Genomic DNA, 20,223 nt, shown 5'->3' with positions numbered 1-20,223 from the left:
TTATTTTTATGTGTATTTTTAATGTTTGAGTTTGTAAATATAAAATTCATGGTTTATATATGTATGTGTAGGAAAATAGAAAAAAACATGAAAACTATAGAAACCGGTTGACCCGATGGTTGAACCGGGAACCAGTCACTGTACCGATTTAACTAAAAAACCGATTTTTAAAACATTGGATTTTAGAGTGGTTTTCCCATTTTATTATATACTTTAATAAAAAATAATTTTATTTTATAATAAAAGACATCTCATTTTGGTATCTTGGTGAATAAACCCTTTGAAGGTTCTCATTGTATCTAACGCCTATCTCGTGTGATATATAGCACCTGCCTAAACACCTACCTACCAACTTACGTTCTTCACCAATACAAGTTGACATAGAATTATAAAAAGGGGTGCCAGATTTTCCTCTCATTTTCTTCTCCCCCTTTTTCCAGACACGAATTTAGAACCCTTTCTAACGTTTCTCAAAACCAAACGCCATAAGAAACTCTTTCTAAAACAACCACAAGTCTCTCGCTTTTTGTTGATCGTCTTCTTCTCCGTCAACTTTTTACTTCTCCCTGCAACCAGCGTTGTCTCTGCATCGATTATATCGCCAAATCCCAAATCATTCACTTTCTTTTGCTTTATAAGTAATGTAAGATCTCTTTTTCTAATTCTCTTTGTAATTTTGCACGAAATTATTTGATTTCTTTGATCATTTATTAGGTAAAGTTTCAATATATTTCTCAAAGCTGTTTTAATCTTGATACGTTTCTTATAGTTGTGTGCCCTAGAGTCCACCTTTGGTGATACTCATTTGCTATTATTTACATTTGAAGTTGTGTGTAGCATACATTAATTCGTGTAAAGTACGTGTATCTTAATCTCCGTTGGTTGTTAGTAACTCGTCGATTTATTATTATGTTTTTTGTGTTAACTTAAAACCAGATCTGCTTGTGTTTTCGTTTCAATTTCTCCCTCAAGCTAGTTTTGACTTTTGTGTCAAACCTAACAATTTTCCAGATGCGAAATTGGTATGGATTTTGTTGCAGATTTAAGGTCACCGTTACTGTATTGGTAGCGGTGGTTATTAGGTTTAATATAATTAGAAAAAAAAATATCAATAGAAAGATCAAAACCCCATTTAAGTTTTGAACTTGAAAACTATATTTTTGACTTCCAAAGTCAAATTGTAGCTCTTCTCTTAGAAGCCAATAGCTAAGATAAACAGTATGAAATATGTGACAAATAACAAAGATTCTGATCTTGTTATAAAATAATCTGTTTTCAATGTTGAAGGTCTATTTTCATGATATGGAACCTAAGTGAAAATATGTCAAAATCAGGGAGATTTGGTTAATTGTTATGTATAGTAGAGGCTAATACTTAATTGTTGGTTTCTAGAATGGCTGCAACTATGTTCCATCAAGCTATTGGTACTCTTGAGCCTCGGGGGCATATTGGTAATTCTGCCCTTCACCAGGAATGTGGAAGTATTCCTATGAGGTTGATGGCAAGAAGTTTAAAATTCGGAACTGGACCATTGAAAAGAGAACATTATGGCTCTAGAAAGAGAAGTTGTGGATCAATTCAATCATCATCATCTTCTTCTTATCAAACTTCAGAGTGCAATCCATTAAATGGCAACACTTCCAAGAAACCAAGTACGAAATCTTGCTTCATTTGACATTTGATAAAAGTCAAAATTGAAATATAGTTGATGTTTCAGGTGAAGCGGCTTTGATATTAATTAGGCATGGTGAGTCCCTTTGGAATGAGAAGAACTTGTTCACAGGTTGTGTTGATGTGCCATTGACAAAGAAGGGTGTTGAGGAAGCCATTGAAGCTGGAAAAAGAATAAGCAATATACCAATTGACATGATTTATACTTCCTCTTTGATTCGTGCACAAATGACTGCTATGCTTGCTATGACTCAACATCGTCGCAAAAAGGTACTCAATTTCTAAAACAAATTTAAGTCAGATGCTATGATAAACAAATAGATTAAAAGTATGTTGCTATTTGTCCCTAAATTTATAAACTGGTATGTATGTATGTATGTATGTATGTATAATATAATGTAGGTGCCAATTGTGATGCATGATGAAAATGAACAAGCCAAGGCTTGGAGTCAAATTTTCAGTGAAGAAACAAAGAAGCAGTGTATACCTGTTGTGACAGCTTGGCAACTAAATGAAAGAATGTAGGTGTTAATATCTTTTATACTGGATTTTCGGTTGGGTTGACTTTTTGTTGACTTGATTTTTGTTTCTTGTTTTGTGGAGGTATGGAGAACTACAAGGTTTAAATAAGCAGGAAACAGCAGATAAATATGGAAAAGAACAAGTGCATGAATGGAGGCGAAGTTATGATATTCCTCCACCAAATGGGGAGAGTTTGGAAATGTGTGCTGAAAGAGCCGTTGCATACTTTACACAACAAGTCAGAATGCCTTGCAATTTTAGTATTTCATATTTCTTTTTTCTCTTGTCTTGTGTTAAATGATTTTTTGAGATTTGAAATGTGTTTCAGATTGAACCTCAACTGCGAGCAGGAAAGAATGTAATGATTGCTGCACATGGGAATTCCTTGAGATCCATCATAATGTATCTTGACAAACTCACTTCTCAAGAGGTGTGTGTGTGTGTGTGTGCAAAAGACGTAAATGCCCTCCTGTCTCAAGCTTAGTTTGGAATTATTCTGAAAAATATTATTTTTTGTTAGGTGATAAGTTTGGAACTATCAACGGGGATACCGATGCTTTACATTGCGAAAGAGGAAAAATACATCAGAAGAGGAAGTCCAGCAGCTCCTACTGAGGCTGGTGTCTATGCGTATACTAAGGTCAGCCCATATTTTCTAATATTAATTTATTAATTTCCATTGAAGATATATAAATTAGGATTTAATGATTTATGTATGTATGTATGTATGTTGCAGAATTTGGCTAAATACAGGCAGAAGTTAGATGAGATGCTGCATTAATTAATGTTGAAGAATCTCACCTGCTTATTTATAAACGATGAAATTTAGCTAGAGCATCCCATATATGAACATTTGTGAAGCAGTAGAAAAGCAAATTCTCTATTGCTTTATTAATTGAAAATAAAATGTTTTTCTGTTATTATTTAAATACTGGATGATGGCTTTATTTATAGAATTTGATCCCTAAGAAGTTGTTAACAGTTGGACATCTGTGAGATTTAAACTTGATATATATTAAAAAAAATATATAACTGGAAACAAACCTGAAAACAGTTGATGTTTTCCTTTTCAGTTAGTTACGATTGGTAAAATAAAGTACATTGTAAGTTTGGTCACTTAAAAAGTTAAAATCATTTGTTATACATAAGCTCTTCCGATTCATAAACAAAAGTGTCTGCACAATTTAAGAACAACATGCGTTGACTGAAAAGTCGACATCTTTTTCATCAAAACCATGGATGCCAAGTCCATGCCACACAAGTAAGAAAATCCATAAATTTTGATTAGTGACATGAATGAAACAAAAATAGAAAGGCTTACTAACATCAAAAACTCTGATTCAAGAACACATGATGAAACTGAACATTAATTTATGAAATAAACAGCCTTCAATGATGTCAAGATAGCCAAAAAAAAAAAACCATAAGTTTCAAATTAAAAAACGAGCTGAAAAATGAGCAAATTACTAAGCCTCAATCCGAGCACCTCTTCCACCACCATCAGCCGCCTCAATCTTTTGAGCTTCCGCCAATATGGCCTCCTCATTAATCTCCGGCGACTTTGGTTTCCCGCCATCGGAATCAGAATCGGAATTTGTGGCGGTGAATTCAGAGAAAGTGGAGCCCCGACCCCTTGGTGTGCTGGAGCTGCATTCTCCATTACAAAGAGCAACTCTCTTTGCATCATCTTCTTTCATTCTTGCTGCATATATTTTAAGGTCAAATTTTGCTTCGTTTCTCCCGCCAAATGCAGACTCCAGTCTGTCTATGTAAAACATGCTTTCCATGATGTTCTTTGTGTTTGGATCATCCGAATATACAAACTTCACTTTGTTTGCAGTTTTCGGCTCCAGAAACGGTTTCACAACCTGCAATAACACCATCATTCTCAAGTCAAACTATAAAGTGTTGTCTGATAAATATAAATGATGTTTAAAATTTATATGAGAAATAAGTTTCAACATTTTCCTATATAAACTAGAAGTCTAAAACTACATGTTTGACCTTAGGTCAAACCGTTTGTTTGTATGTACATACCCTCCAAAATGGTTCAAAGAATCTGGGTGGATTGTAAAGAATTGCTAGGCCGAGCCTTTCGGGATAATGATCTTGCAAAATATGAGCAGTTTCTTTTGTGGTCTTGATGGATACATTCGACATACTAAACCCATGAAAATCAATCAACCAAACCATTTGTTCTTGTTCCGGTGGCAAATTAAGTATCGCGTTTTCCATGCAATATACTAAATATTTTATTTGTGCTCGCGTTGACTTGGAGTTCTGCAGTCAAAGATGAAAAAAAAAAAAAAGAGTGTGTATTGAAACAAACACACGTCAAACCAAAAAAAAAGAACATTTCATTCATTCATGATGTCCAAATGGAAAATGTGAGATGAAACCTGGCATTTCGGTCTCATAACAAGTATGGTCCTCCCTAGCTTGTCCATAAAACTTGATCGATAAATTTTTCCCGTTTCTGCCTCGGGCGCAACATGATCCTACATCAAATAAACAACATTACACAAAATAAAAGAATAAGGAGCAACATCTAGGTTGCATCTATTAACATATTACACAATAAACTATGTGTATAGATTTGGTAAGACCAAGATATGATATGACATTAGCTGGACTTGTACATGTTTGGTAAGACTAGGATATGACATGACACAATCGGATGTCTGTATAGTGTTTATTAAGACTAGGATATGATATGACATGACTAGGATATGTCTGTATGTGATTGGTAAGACTACGACATGACATGACAAACTATTTATGTGTATGGTATAACATGATATGATTTTTCTTGATTTGATTGTTATTTGTATAGTATTTGGTAAGACCAAGATATGATATGACATTAGCTGGACTTGTACATGTTTGGTAAGACTAGGATATGACATGACACAATCGGATGTCTGTATAGTGTTTATTAAGACTAGGATATGATATGACATGACTAGGATATGTCTGTATGTGATTGGTAAGACTACGACATGACATGACAAACTATTTATGTGTATGGTATAACATGATATGATTTTTCTTGATTTGATTGTTATTTGTATAGTATTTGGTAAGACCAAGATATGATATGACATTAGCTGGACTTGTACATGTTTGGTAAGACTAGGATATGACATGACACAATCGGATGTCTGTATAGTGTTTATTAAGACTAGGATATGATATGACATGACTAGGATATGTCTGTATGTGATTGGTAAGACTACGACATGACATGACAAACTATTTATGTGTATGGTATAACATGATATGATTTTTCTTGATTTGATTGTTATTTGTATAGTATTTGGTAAGACCAAGATATGATATGACATTAGCTGGACTTGTACATGTTTGGTAAGACTAGGATATGACATGACACAATCGGATGTCTGTATAGTGTTTATTAAGACTAGGATATGATATGACATGACTAGGATATGTCTGTATGTGATTGGTAAGACTACGACATGACATGACAAACTATTTATGTGTATGGTATAACATGATATGATTTTTCTTGATTTGATTGTTATTTGTATAGTATTTGGTAAGACCAAGATATGATATGACATTAGCTGGACTTGTACATGTTTGGTAAGACTAGGATATGACATGACACAATCGGATGTCTGTATAGTGTTTATTAAGACTAGGATATGATATGACATGACTAGGATATGTCTGTATGTGATTGGTAAGACTACGACATGACATGACAAACTATTTATGTGTATGGTATAACATGATATGATTTTTCTTGATTTGATTGTTATTTGTATAGTATTTGGTAAGACCAAGATATGATATGACATTAGCTGGACTTGTACATGTTTGGTAAGACTAGGATATGACATGACACAATCGGATGTCTGTATAGTGTTTATTAAGACTAGGATATGATATGACATGACTAGGATATGTCTGTATGTGATTGGTAAGACTACGACATGACATGACAAACTATTTATGTGTATGGTATAACATGATATGATTTTTCTTGATTTGATTGTTATTTGTATAGTATTTGGTAAGACCAAGATATGATATGACATTAGCTGGACTTGTACATGTTTGGTAAGACTAGGATATGACATGACACAATCGGATGTCTGTATAGTGTTTATTAAGACTAGGATATGATATGACATGACTAGGATATGTCTGTATGTGATTGGTAAGACTACGACATGACATGACAAACTATTTATGTGTATGGTATAACATGATATGATTTTTCTTGATTTGATTGTTATTTGTATAGTATTTGGTAAGACCAAGATATGATATGACATTAGCTGGACTTGTACATGTTTGGTAAGACTAGGATATGACATGACACAATCGGATGTCTGTATAGTGTTTATTAAGACTAGGATATGATATGACATGACTAGGATATGTCTGTATGTGATTGGTAAGACTACGACATGACATGACAAACTATTTATGTGTATGGTATAACATGATATGATTTTTCTTGATTTGATTGTTATTTGTATAGTATTTGGTAAGACGAGGACATGACAACACAGGCTATCTATAAGCATTTGGTAAGGCCAGGACATGAAAACAACAAGCTAGTTGTATGAAAAGAGACGATAGTATAAGAAACTAAATGAGACTGAAGTAATGGTAAAGATTGGTTAAGAAGAGTTTACCCATCGAATATCTTCGGGCCTGTAATTCATTCTCCATATTAGGGATGTTTCAAGCATTTTTTCTGCTTTTTTAACGTTCCAATTTCGTGCCCTTAAATATCTCGAAATAGATTCATCAGATAAATAACGAGTATACTCATCCTTAAGCCGCTGCTTGATCTTGTCAATGGACTTATGCTTCTCAATTCCCTTCCGCACCTCATTAATCTAATTTAAAACGTAGTCATTGTACCCTCACTTAACTATTTAAAAAAGTAAAATATAGAAAAGCACTTGTGTTTTTATGTTTAATCAATTTTAACTACACTAATTGTTATAGTAATTAAACTGTTATACTTTTTCTGACCATTTAAGAAATATTTTGATATCCTCTCAAAAAAATGTACTTTCACCATTATATCAAGCTTAAACCTAAATTCTTATTTATCTCTTGTTACCCGGTTTCGATAATGGTTTAGACACTATATAGAATATTTAAGTGGCTAAATTGATAAAATTGTGAGTATACAAGTGTTTTTCTCTGTATTTTACTCATTTTGAAATGACACATTTGAAGTATTTCAAAACATACCAACTTTGGTTGATCTTGTGCAGATACGGAAACACTCGAGCTTGATTTCCTCAACTGTGGATTCATAGTATAAGAAATCCTGTATCTGAAGGATAAATAATTAAAATTAATTAAAATAATCAAAGTTATTACCATTAAAGTAAATTCAATCAAATAAACTTCATAAAGAGATAATTACAACAAATTTTTTTGTCAAATTTGTGACAAAATCCATAACAAGTTTGATTTGAAAACAATAGGTTTGAACATATAAAGTCAAACTGATTTTTTTTTTCTTTTTTTTATTTTATATCAAGTTATCAACAATATATTTATCTCTTCAAAGAAAGAGAAAAAGAGTAACAATATAATCAAGAGCAAGCATGCATCGACTACAACATAAACATTCATGCACTGTCACCCAAAAAGCAACCTATTTTTCATCAAATTCTCATGAAAACAATCAATCCAAGAACTCTTCAAATTCATAAACGGAAGAGTCTGAACAATTCAAGAACAATCGTGTATTGATTGAAAAGTCAACATCTTTTTCATCAAACCCCATAACCACACAAGTATAAGCAACTAAACACACAAATGACACAATCAGGCGAAGAACACTTCAAATTAATAGAGGGGAAAGTGGGCACAATTCAAGAATAATCATGCATTCACTATTTTTGTTTTATCTATTCAAATTACCCACAAAAAATATAAGCAACTAATCACCAGTATAAGATAGTTGGATCAAGAACAATTCAGATTCCAGATGGATACATAAAAAGAAATTAGTAATATTTATTAAATCAAATCCAGTCCAAGGAACACACAGCCTAATTCTACAAATTCTATGCAATTACAGATTATCATATTTACACATCGCGATCACTAAAATACGCAATTTCAATAAGAAAAACAGGGGGTGGAAAAATTGTTTTACCGAAACGAAATCAGCAAACTAAAAAGAGTTGTTCATGGATGAGAATAAAAAGAATTTTAGAAAAATATATAAAAAAAATATGGGAGATTACCTCTTTCTTCTGGGGTTGTGACGAGAGATTGAAGAGCAGAGTATACGGAGATCTCAAAGAAGATGAAGATGTAACCATCAAGATGAGAAATAAGAAGGGTGATTAAATTATAAGTAAAGTGTATTAATTAGGGATTTGAGAAAAATCAAAAGATGGGTTCTTGTTTTTATTGATGAGGATCAATAGAAGGAGCCATGTGGCGATGGGGGAGAAGAAAAACAGGCAGATTATGATGTGAATGAGATGATAGCGAAGCTCAAGTTCGGATGGTTTCTTGGACATGGTCAAATTCGACTTGCCACAAGCAGGGTATCTAATATTACTTTGTCAGTCGGCAAAAAAGTCCTCATGCAACTCCTACTAATATATTTTGATTTTTGAACCACCTTTTTATTTTATTTTATTTTACAACAAGCTTTTAGAAAACATAAGAAGATTCCAAAACAACTGTCCTCTACCCTATATACATATAATCTTTTATAAACTTTGTACTTTTGTATCATTATTATATTATATATTATCAAATTTAATATATTTAACTAATGTCAAAACTAAGTATAATACTAAAAATGTAAAATCTAGATTTGATATAGATGTAATATAATGTTGACTAGTACATTATTATTATAATTTATGACGCCGCAAAATTTCGACGCATAGGATACCTAGATTTACATTTTCTCGTATATCAGGACGACTTAGGTTTTGGACTTTAATGTAACATCTCAAAAATTAACCATATATATTTTTTTTCAAAAGGAGAGTATTGATAATACTAAAAAGGGTTTCATCCATAAGATAACAACATAGTCTGATCATCAAATTTCATAAAAATGCGGAAGCTACTCTTGTTTTGTAAATGAAAACACAAAAGATAACATAAATACATGTCATGCCCCTAACATGTCTAGAAATTCCAATCAAGCAAACTCCATACCCTTCGAACCTAACGGACCTTCAGCTAAAATGTAAAATAGCAACTGTAAACCCAAAGCTTAGTGAGTAATCATAACACTCACCCATTATACAGATCATATGCATTTCTCATCATACACATAAACATCAAATAGTAATCACGTATAACCGAACACATAACATATGTTAGCATAATCTTCTACCCCAGATGATACAACTAGAACTTCCCTCACTTAAAGGGCTATTCCCTAGTAATCCACCATGCAACCATCCGTACATGGCCATCCAGACTGAAACAACTGGATTCCCTCCATGAGGCTTTTCTCCAGTTGTCTAATCCATGACCACTTTTCTCCGAGAGGATTTTTGTGTCTTACATCCTTTTAATTCAACTAGATTCCCTCTGAGAGGCTTTTCTCTAGGTGGCATACATATAACACATAGCCTATATAATAAGTAAGTTCATAAAAGCTCACCTGATTAGAAGACAAGATGAACCCCCACAACTCAAGCTAGTGATATCAAGTCTTCCCCAAAACTACATAATAAATAACCCTAATTTAACAATTAAGGTACAAATACTCAACTACACTTCCTTATCGAGTCTAGGTCCATAAAGACTATTATGTGGAAAAGACCATTTTGCCCCTCCAATCGTAATTTAAGACTCAATTAAACAAGGTTGGTAAAAAGTCAAACTTGTCAAAAAGTCAATGGCCAACAACCAATAGTCAACGACAACCGCACCGTGACAAATCCTTGGTCGTGTCATGGTTGAGTCACGACAAAACAGTTGTGGGGATCCCTTATTTATCGCGTCGTTGCCAGCCCTTGATCACGCCGTAATTCCTATGGTAGAACATTTCATTCATTAAGCACTTAATCCTTACTGATGAAGGCTTAGGTTCTCAAGTATGAATCTTTCCATGGATTTAATGGATAAAGTTTCCAAATTTATCCATTCTAATATCCAAATCCTTCAAGATCTATAACCGTGACGTGATGTTGTCCACTAAAGTTGTATATCCATTGCATGGTTGGTTGAAAACACAACCACAAACATTTTTCTGCATCTTGAAAGTCATAGACTTGCTTATAGACAAGATGGAGTTCTGGAGATTGATCATTTCCAAGAACATGGAGTCAAAATGGGTCAAAACCCATTAACCTTAGATTTAAACACACAAATGAACCAAAACATAAGTTATGAACACTTATAATGGTCCAAGGAATGCTCAGAATATAGAATCCAGCTAGCAACAATGAGCTCAAAATGCCAAGAGGGAGGCTAGGGTTTGGTGCATGAGCTCTGAGGATGATGGAGGCTGGGGGTGCATGAGATATGAGGATGATGAATTAAGCGACATGTGGTTGGATGCACCTAAATCCAAGATCGATAAGGAAGATTATATACCCGAAAGTCTTGTCTAAGACACATTTTTTAGAAGAGGCCGAAAAAAATGTGAGGAATGGAGGCAAGAAACTATTGGAACTACCCAAATATGGAACAATACTTCATAACATAACTTCATTAAGCACAATTTTACCATCTAAATAAATTCTAATTGACAGAAGGTAATCATCTTTTTTAAAACCATAAGAAAAGGACAACCACAAAATCAATCAACATTCGACAATGCACAAAATTAATAGGTAGTAGCCATATATAATATATCAACCAACCTGAAAAAATCAATCAATAATAGCAATGCCCAAAAATGCGTGAAAGCATTGAATGAGATGAAAACTTCTTCAATCAATGCCCATGAAAGTAGATTATAATACCATAAATATTTACATCCAAGTAGGGCTACGGTTTTATTAATATCACAAAAGCATCAATTACAATGAAGAAAAATATATTGGAAACAATTAGAGAAAATAAACAAAATTAGGAAGACTCATCTCATAAGACTATTTTAATAAGACAATATTAAATAAGTTATCGTTTTAAATATTTACCAACACTTATAACGACTTAAAATTATAATAAATTAACAATAAACCCACAAAAATCAAATCTTATAAAAAAATTGAAGTGATGAGAATGAGCGGTAGGTAACTCCTTATCTTGAAATATTAAAAGGTAGTTTATGCATCAAATCGTCGGTCAAGGACTTGTTATATCTGTTTAATTAAACATTTTGCATCTCTCAAAGAAACAAATAGTTAATGATTGAATAATGAATTTTAAAAATATGTTTGTTGCATTTATAATTATATATTGACGGAAACAAGCGAAGCTTTTGATTCTTGAAGGTTAAATATAAACCATTCTTTCCTTAGATCGGAAACACAGGAAAAACCATAATAAGGTAACCTCAAAACAATAAATTTATTAATCACATACTTTCCACCTAAATTTTGTTATTCCTTTCATGATTTTCTACTCTTACTTCGCTTTGATTTTTTATGGTGTTAATAAACCCTCTAAACATAGTTCATAATTCAGAATAAAATCAAGTTGCCTTTTTATGTAAATTTTCAGTTTTAATAAAAGACAACCAATTCATACTTTTATGCAATGCTCTCTTCAAGCTCTTTGAATTCAAGGTTGAATAATCTCTAGTATTCGACTAATTTAGGTTTAAAAGTACCATTGACTTGACTTTTTATATAGTTTACAATTAATTAGAGGAATACTCCAGAAGTTTCATGATCATTTAAATATTCTATTTATTTTATAAACCCCGAAATCCAGTCCCACTGTTGAGTTTGAATTTTGAAACAGCATAAAAAATAAACACTTGTGTTTAAAGATGATTTAAATATTGCCTATTATATTTTTTAAAGTGAAAACATGTAACAAGACCACCAATGCCCCTAAAAGTAAAGTTTACTTCTTTCTTTCCTTTAAATTTTTATCATCATCAACACCACCCCCTCGTTTCCTTTCTATACAAAATCTTGACATTGTTCTTCAAGATACTATCTATCTATTATATGAATCAATAACAAACCCTAAATCTTTCTCTATTCATTTTCTATCAACTCATTTTCATCCCCATTTCAACCATCATAACTTACTTCTCATCAACCCAACCCAATCCAATCCAATCCGACTGCACCGACAACAAAAGCATGGATGCAAGCCCTCAACTCGAGCATCCATCAATCCATGGTGTAGTCACATTAATCATCATCATATCATCATGGACTACATGTCAAAAATGGAATGAAGAGAGATTTTGCTCACCTCACAAATTAATCATCGATTTTTGCATATAGTCCATATGCACCTTCTTCATCAATATTTCGAACCACTTTCTTTCAGAAGTTATTTAGCAACTCCATCAATCTAAATATGGCCCAAACTCCGCTTTTCTTCAAAATCCGTGAATCTCCATCTAAAAAACTCGGATCATGGGTCCCGTTTTCCTGGAACTGTGGTTGAATTTGGTCTCTTTTGAATACCCTGTTGCCAGGCATCCCGTGATCGATCACCCGACTGGTCAAAATCATCAAGAGAATTAGAATTCTCAAATGGTGGCTTGAAAGACCGGTAATTCCCGTTTCTTGAAGGATACGATAAGTTTGATTTCTCATCATCTTCTGAAGGTGTCCCTGACCTTGAAGACTCCATGTGATCGTTATATGATCGGTGTCTTAACCCGGGTCTCTTCAAACCCCTCATGTTAGAAAACCGTGCCTGTGGTGGAGGTGGATGTGGGCCCTTCGACACCAAGAAATCTTTAGGAAGAGACTCCATGTCCATGTAACATTCCCGTGATTTTGCATCCGCTATAAGTGCACTCCAATCATCCGATTGAACCAATGTACTTGCATTTCCCATCACCTATAAAACACATAAAACTTAGTAAATATTATAAAAAAAAAAAGGGAAAAAAAGAATAAAACACGGGAAATAAATAATACCCAAAGTGCCCTTTTAGCACGTGTAAGAGCAACATTCATCCGTCGAATATCAGCAACAAATCCCACACCGTGATTGGAAGCACGAACACACGACATAATGATGACATCACGTTCTTGTCCTTGAAAAGCATCGACTGTATTGATATAAAGATCCTTCCCTTCTTCCGATTTCAAAACCTCCTCAAATTCACGTTGAATACATTTTAATTGGAGCTTATACGGCGTTATTATACCCACCGAAACTTTCGGTATACCCAACGACTTCACACTTTTCTGAAGATGTTGATATAACTTCAAACAAAATTGTGCTTCGTGTATATTCTGATACGAGACCGACCCGCCCCGATGCGATTCCCGCCCATGGGTAATATCGTAAAAAACATATGGCCTTAAAATCGGGTCTTTATAGTAGGGTTCATCGGGCGAATTTGTAACACTTTCACTATCGGTAAGACGTCCTTGATAGAAGTATCTAGAAGGAAATTCCCGTATCTGAGGGTGCATTCGGTATTGAACCGAAAGCAACATAGTCGGGCAGCCTGCTTGTTGAAACCTTTCAAAAAGACTCCTACTGTATAGCAATGTACCAGCAGCTTTGCTGATTACAGTTGCTGGAAGTTGCTGTGGGTCCCCGACTAACACGCACCGGGCTGCACCAAGAGCGAGAGGCGGAAGCACCCCGACTTCACTAGCTTGAGCCGCTTCATCGATCACCACCATATCGAACCCGTGGGTCAACCGTGAGAATAATTTCCGTCCGCTACTCGAGACCGTGGTAAAAACAACCTCTGCCTCGTTGGCGAAACTTGCTTCGAGGCTAGCTCGGGCTTCTTCTAAATTAAAGTTGGCACCATTGCGAAACCGGCCTTCTAGAATGAAAAGACGGGACATTTCCACTAAAACTTTGTCCCGGTTTTCAACAACCGCAGCCAGGTTTTGTAACAATGAGTCCCGGCTCTGGTCACGGGCCATGAGAACATCCGGGTCGACACCCACGGATCCTTGGGACCGACCCGTGACAGCTGCGACATTTAAATCTCTTTGAAGGGCTGCAATTTGTGTAGACAATTGGGCTTCGCGGGCCCGTAACTGGTGCATCCACCCGTAAACTTCATCTCGGCTCTTTACTAAAAGTTGCTCGGTTCTACGTTCGACTGATACTGCCTGGGCTGCCCGGGTTTGGGAATCGACCCCGACCCGGGCAACATCTGGGCGGTATACTTTCATCTCGCCGTCTATAAACCCGCGGTCAAGGACACGTGTCAGAAGCTCATCGGTTGCTGCGTTTGAAGGGGCACACACGAGCATTCTCGGTTTCGGGCAGAGCTTGTGAAGTGTCCGAAAGAGGTTCTGGTCCATGCTTTGGAGGACTTCATCGATTGAGCCGGCAGGGGCATTATCGGAAACGAGGTTTTCAGTTGTTTGTTTGTAGCTTTCGGGAGCTAGTTTTTTTAACAATGCGGTGTAGTAATGTTGGTATTGGACTAGATGGATGACATTGAGCATACCCCAGACTGTATGAGTCTTTCCGGTTCCGGGTGGGCCCTGAACAAGTGTAAAAGGCCATGGTTCTTGTCTTTTTGTGGACCCGGTTGTTGTACCTGCTGCAGTATGTGTTGCTGCCCAATGAATTGCTGACAGCTGGGGGGCATTGAAGGTGCGGTGGAGATAATCGAAGAAGCTTGGTGTAAAACAATCGGGCATTGCGGGTGCCTGTTCTTCGTATTTCGGGAACATCTCTGGGCTAGGTTGAAGAATCGCAGTTTGCATCTATACAAAAACATTTTAAAAAAAATTAAAAATGAAATACTATTTTTGCATTGAATTTGATGCCAAAATTGTAAAACTCACCTGTGAATTGAGTCTACGAAATGCATGCAAAGCGATATATTCTCTTTGAGTTGTAGCAAGTGAGCCGAGAATGGTAAGATACCAGATTCCTTTAGGATGTAGCTTTTTTAAAATATGATCATCATCACTCTTGCTGTAATTAGTAACAAGACCATAATTCTTGATTAGCATACACTAAAAAAAAAGTAGAAAAATAAACAAAAATTATATTGATACCTGTTAGAATCGTATGAATCCCCGACATAAAAGTGAAGGATTGCCCCTGTAGGATCACGGGTATCAATTGGTATGTGGCGCCTTACAGTGCCTGCCACACGTCCACTCACCTCCGACTCTTCCCCCATATTTGAATTGTTGTTTCTCTTGGATATCACTGCTTGATGAAAATAATGTATCATTTTTTGTCAATTTACGCAAACAAAGATTCACTTTTTTAACTGACTGATTAAAAGTTGAGATAAACCTGTTCCTGGTCTGGGGGTGGAAAGAACTGCCACATCACCCTCTTTGAAGTTCCATCTGCATTCATTTGCAGGCACAAGTATCACATCATACCAGCCTGATAACACAAATGGATTTAAGTAAAATGATTACTATAAAATAACATTTAAAGAAAAGGAAAATTAGATTAAGAAGATGAGAAGTAATAAATAATAATACCTCTTTCTCGTCTCTCGACAGTTTTTATACGGACCATTGCATGCAAATCTCTGGAAGACATTTCTGTTGATTCCTCCCAAGTACTGTAGAGCTGGGCCCGACATTCTTCAAAAAGCAATGGCTCAAATACTTTAACGTATTCTTCTACTGATTCAAAGGTTCCCGGAACACACTGAAGTTCTGCCTCCTCTGAATGTCCAAAATTTGTGGTCGTTTTATTACACAATAAATATAAATCCATATATTAAACAACAACTTGTAAAGAAAAAAAAAAAAAAAGAAGATTAAGAATGCTACAAATGATAGTAGTAATTTAGCCTACAAAACTTCCATCATGAAGATGAAGCTACACCCTAAAATACGAATCTACTTGTGACAGTTCACATCATAATATTCTCCCCTGCAAGGCAAAAGAATCCATTACCACATTTACAAAGAGGATGGAAATATCAATCATCCAAAAACCATGTACTGTGAAACAACGGGGAAAAATGTTAGGTGTTGTTTCTTTTTTGACTTGGTGGACTTAATGCGGACAGTTAGTCCCCAGTAAGCTATATATGAGGTGTTTTTTTTGACTTTATGCAAAAAGAACGACTTTATATTAAAGTCAGGGAAATGGGGCTGTACCCATTAAGTCCCTAACTTTTTTACAAAGTTCCCCTCATCTATTTTTTTCTTTCCATATTCCTAATGCTTATTATCCTTTCTTCAAACATTATTTGTCCATACAGCACTAAACAGGGGAAAAAGAAACATCATCGCCTTAGCACTAGAAAGCATTGGATCAAGATTTGCCAGCGGGCACTTGTGTTCCTTTTTATTATTTATCCAATCAAATTCTAATATCAACATCACATCATCTTCTTCCTAAGAGTTTTACAGATTGACCGCTTTGTGTGGTTGCTAATCAAGATGCTGACTCATCCTTTCCTAACATGTGGCTTTTAAAAAAACAGATAAAACACAAACTTTCTACACTCTTTGTATATAAGTATACCTACAGCACAGTCCCATATACAACTTCTTTCTCCATTATATATAGAATGCACGTCTCAAAACAATGAGCTCAGTAGAAGATAGTTTGTGCTCATGATACTTTTTTCATTATTACATAGGATCCACCACTGAATCTTTAAATTCTTTCTGTCAACGAAGAACGAAACAGGAATCCGGAATGGGAGAAAGAAAAAGGTGTGATTGTAAGGCCTAAAGCTCCCTAAATAATTTATTCGTTTTCAATATTCTTTTACTTTTCACAGAATAAAGTCTTCCCCTTTGTCATTCCATTACTTGCGTTGTTATGCTACTACAAAATCTTCAGAGTGGTCAAATATAAAAAACAAGGACTACAGAAAAAAGCTCCTTTAAAAAGCAGCAACTTTTACATTAAGGTCTTCAGCATATGCCTTACAATTACCTTTAATTCATTTAAATTTCATATAACAAAATACCACGAAAAAAGAGATTCCACCGCTCTTCTCAGCCAGCTCATGTCCTTTCAGGAGTGGAAGAAGGTATTAAAAGTATAATATTTTAATTCTTAGAACATTTTTTGGATAATTATCTCTATCCTTAAGAAGGAAGAAAAATTATGCATATTTTTCAACAAGTCCTATCCAGTCCTACAGAATGCAGAGTGAGATTTCTATTCTATTAAATTTAAGTCATATATAATATCTTAGAGGTGATTTAGTTTACTACTAGCCTCACTCTAAATGTAATGTTCAGAGTTAAATGCTCACTCTGCTCCTTTAGGATAAGGTAATCCATGACACCAGCATGATACGAAAGGCAATAATGGTATTTATTATTAAAATTAAAAGAAGAAAAGAATATGGTATGAAGAGTAAACTTGTGGAGCATTTCAGACCTGGATGCTGCCAGAACTTGTCATTAGTCACCTCACGAAGAAGACGTTCCACTGAAGTATCTTGATATTGGGGAGTAGTCATAGTCAATGGCTTCTTGGAAGGAAGCTTTTTACTTCCTGTTTTTAGATCAATAGAACTCTGACTAAGTAAACCACTCTTTCTACCAGGGACCTGTGCATTCTTTGTCTGCTTCAAAGCAAGATCCGTACTACTAACTGACCTTTTTGGGCGCCCTAGAATTCCTGAACTCATGTCACCATTATTAGATTCAGATTTGGTATCAGTAGACTCCATGAAACCACTGCTTTCAGCCACTGGTGGCTGAATCTGTTTATCTCCATTTGTAGAAGGTTGAAGACGTGATTCTTTCACAATACGAGTCGTGACAGGTGGCGGAAAGTTCTGCCTTCTGGGAGTTGTGGTTTTAATGGTTCCTACTTGCTTAACATCTTCTAAATTAAGAAACATTGTCTGTCTACTACGTTTTTTCCCCAACATTGCTTCCTTTTGATGATCAATTTTAGGACGCTTTCCAGGATTATTCGCAATTTTTAAAGCATGAATTGCTTCAACCCCTTTAATGTCTTTTTGTTTTGGAGCCACTGTAGAATCTTCTTGACTATCCATAGCTATATCACCCTCTGAATTCCTACTACCACTACTTTTCCTATCAATAGAATCACCATCAACTCCAAAAGAAGCATTGTTGTTGTTTTGAATATTTTCATCCTTCACAGAAGCCACATCAGAATCCCTTTGATCCATTAGAACAGCTTCTTGTTTCACTTGTGACTTATCATCATTTTCAAGGGCAGAAGTTGGTTTTTCAGGGACCTCATCAGCAGAGCCCTCAGCATCAGACCATTCACCTTCTTCTTTTTCAACAACAGGTCTAATATCAATTGCCCTTTTCTTGTCTTCATCAACTTCAGATGTTTGTTCAACTTTTGACCGAATAAAAGGCTGAAAGCCTGAAACAGAGGATGCATGAGAAAAGGCATTGTTGTTTATTAATCTGCGAGGGCTATTGGATTTTGTAAATAAGTCGGAAGTATGTGTAGTTGATGGAACTGCCCTTTGGGGCTGGAAGATGAAGACACCATCACTCTCCTCATCCTCCTCTGCAGCAGGTTCATTGAGATCAAATAATGGCTTTCCTTTAGAACTCATTACTCATATACATAAATATAGTTATCCCTATCGTGTGAAAGATCCACCTTTATTTGCAGTTCTTTTAGAGCAAAATGATGCACATCACATGCCCGATACCATTGCAAAATGACAGTATTACCTCAAACCTGTAGGACCTGAAAATAAGTTCAGGAAATAACTATCCATTAGATACAATGTAATCAATACACAAGATTCACACTTTATAAAAAGTGAAATTAAATAGCACGAATGAACATCTTCAATCCTCTCTTAGGCATAAAGGCCCCTTATAGAGACCAAAATTCATATAGAATGTGAATACTATAAACGGCTATATATGAAAAGTACATTCGCAAAGATGCAGACCCTCATAAATGAATGGCTATACATGTACCAACCCTATTACACCTAGAAACAATGCATTAAAAAGAGAGTCACAATCTGAAAATAATTACATAAGAATACAAACCACAACACATTTACTCGGTGAAAGCAATAAAGAGAGCAACTAGAATACAAACACCACCACATTCAGTCACATTAAGTCAAGACAAAAAATCTAAGTTTAATCTGTCCAAATAACTGATCAGAGCAATGAAAATATGATAACCTAAATATTATATAAGCTACATGTGCCCTAAACAGATTCGATAAGTCAAACCCGTACCCAGCCTAACTCATATAACCCGTATTCCTAAAGAGATCCGATTCTCAAGATCCAACTGTCACATTCATATCAGTCATACATCGTACCATGTACGTATATCAAAAACCATATGATCCTACCACACTCAATTACAAAATTAATGAACAATGTGAATTGGACTCTTACGATTAAAAATGCAGAGATGAAAAGGTTTGATTAATTCAACTGAATCCTCGACCTCAAAACTTATATGCGCACATGTATTGATACAACCTAAAACTTTAGATCCCTAAATGGAAATCAAATTAGCCAAAAGGGGGAAGAATCGATGTACGATTAAGCATATACTTGTTGTGATTTATGAATGGCCAGTTAGTGAATTAATTTATTTATATATATTGAAATATGTGATGAATAGGGATTAACGCACCTGTGATTGATTGTTTGTGTGCTTATTTGCTGATTCAAATCCAGTAGAGGAAAAGTAGGAGTGATGGAAGGGGAGAGAGAAGAATTCACAAGGAAAACTTGTCCGTGAATTTGATGTGTATTTGAGGAGAGACCTGAGTGAGGGTTTTATAGGGCAATGGTGGGGGTGGGGGTCGGGCTTGATGGAGAGGGTGGGTGGGTGGCCAGGCAGATCATACACGGGTCACTTGATGATCCGATTCCTGACCCGATCCGTATATGTTGAATCTTTCTTTTCTTTATGAACACATGTTAAAGATAATAATAATAATCTTGTTTGTTTTCGTAATTAATATTATTATATTTTGTAATTCATTATTAAAAACTATATACAAAT

The 20,223-nt window shown here is 35.1% G+C and overlaps 3 protein-coding genes across 4 annotated transcripts; 1 reads left to right on the top strand and 2 right to left on the bottom strand.

The window, feature by feature from the left end:
- The first annotated feature begins 342 nt into the window (after positions 1–342).
- On the top strand, positions 343–3,174 carry LOC111909299 (2,3-bisphosphoglycerate-dependent phosphoglycerate mutase 1). Of its 2 annotated transcripts, none has more exons than XM_023905099.3 (8): positions 343–643; positions 1,393–1,652; positions 1,706–1,941; positions 2,074–2,192; positions 2,275–2,431; positions 2,522–2,623; positions 2,714–2,833; positions 2,930–3,174. In XM_023905099.3, the coding sequence occupies exons 2-8, from the start codon at positions 1,394–1,396 to the stop codon at positions 2,972–2,974; spliced, it is 1,038 nt and encodes a 345-aa protein (XP_023760867.1). In that variant the 5' UTR covers positions 343–643; position 1,393; the 3' UTR covers positions 2,975–3,174. The 2 variants fall into 2 exon arrangements, with proteins under 2 accessions (XP_023760867.1, XP_023760868.1); XM_023905100.3 differs by having other exon boundaries at positions 346–643; positions 1,718–1,941.
- Positions 3,175–3,490: 316 nt separating this feature from the next.
- On the bottom strand, positions 3,491–8,770 carry LOC111909300 (uncharacterized). The gene is made up of 6 exons (XM_023905102.2): positions 8,445–8,770; positions 7,435–7,519; positions 6,864–7,070; positions 4,593–4,691; positions 4,231–4,473; positions 3,491–4,061 (listed from the first exon to the last, which is right to left on the bottom strand). Exons 2-6 carry the CDS (start codon positions 7,498–7,500, stop codon positions 3,660–3,662), a joined length of 1,017 nt encoding a protein of 338 aa, XP_023760870.1. The 5' UTR covers positions 7,501–7,519; positions 8,445–8,770; the 3' UTR covers positions 3,491–3,659.
- A 3,407-nt stretch (positions 8,771–12,177) lies between these two features.
- On the bottom strand, positions 12,178–20,005 carry LOC111909301 (uncharacterized ATP-dependent helicase C29A10.10c). The gene is made up of 8 exons (XM_023905103.3): positions 19,849–20,005; positions 17,620–18,927; positions 15,747–15,935; positions 15,550–15,645; positions 15,303–15,459; positions 15,087–15,219; positions 13,236–15,005; positions 12,178–13,155 (listed from the first exon to the last, which is right to left on the bottom strand). Exons 2-8 carry the CDS (start codon positions 18,788–18,790, stop codon positions 12,721–12,723), a joined length of 3,951 nt encoding a protein of 1,316 aa, XP_023760871.1. The 5' UTR covers positions 18,791–18,927; positions 19,849–20,005; the 3' UTR covers positions 12,178–12,720.
- Positions 20,006–20,223: the final 218 nt, after the last annotated feature.

This window comes from Lactuca sativa, chromosome 1, assembly GCF_002870075.4.
Source record: "Lactuca sativa cultivar Salinas chromosome 1, Lsat_Salinas_v11, whole genome shotgun sequence".
Lineage (NCBI taxonomy): Eukaryota > Viridiplantae > Streptophyta > Magnoliopsida > Asterales > Asteraceae > Lactuca > Lactuca sativa.
The sequence above is the reverse complement of the archived record's forward strand: the minus strand, read 5'-3'. Positions and strand labels throughout refer to the sequence as shown.

Excerpts from the sequence above, each read along its gene's own strand:
- LOC111909299 (XM_023905099.3), top strand. The coding sequence starts at position 1,394 with ATGGCTGCAACTATGTTCCATCAAGCTATTGGTACTCTTGAGCCTCGG. Across the intron at positions 1,942-2,073 it reads CTCAACATCGTCGCAAAAAG|GTGCCAATTGTGATGCATGA; the intron begins GTACTCAATTTC and ends AATATAATGTAG. Across the intron at positions 2,432-2,521 it reads TTGCATACTTTACACAACAA|ATTGAACCTCAACTGCGAGC; the intron begins GTCAGAATGCCT and ends AATGTGTTTCAG.
- LOC111909300 (XM_023905102.2), bottom strand. The coding sequence starts at position 7,500 with ATGAATCCACAGTTGAGGAAATCAAGCTCGAGTGTTTCCGTATCTGCA. Across the intron at positions 4,692-6,863 it reads GGCCCGAAGATATTCGATGG|GATCATGTTGCGCCCGAGGC; the intron begins GTAAACTCTTCT and ends TATTTGATGTAG. Across the intron at positions 4,474-4,592 it reads TTATGAGACCGAAATGCCAG|AACTCCAAGTCAACGCGAGC; the intron begins GTTTCATCTCAC and ends CTTTGACTGCAG.
- LOC111909301 (XM_023905103.3), bottom strand. The coding sequence starts at position 18,790 with ATGAGTTCTAAAGGAAAGCCATTATTTGATCTCAATGAACCTGCTGCA. Across the intron at positions 15,936-17,619 it reads CAAGTTCTGGCAGCATCCAG|AGGAGGCAGAACTTCAGTGT; the intron begins GTCTGAAATGCT and ends TTGGACATTCAG. Across the intron at positions 15,460-15,549 it reads CACCCCCAGACCAGGAACAG|TGATATCCAAGAGAAACAAC; the intron begins GTTTATCTCAAC and ends TTCATCAAGCAG.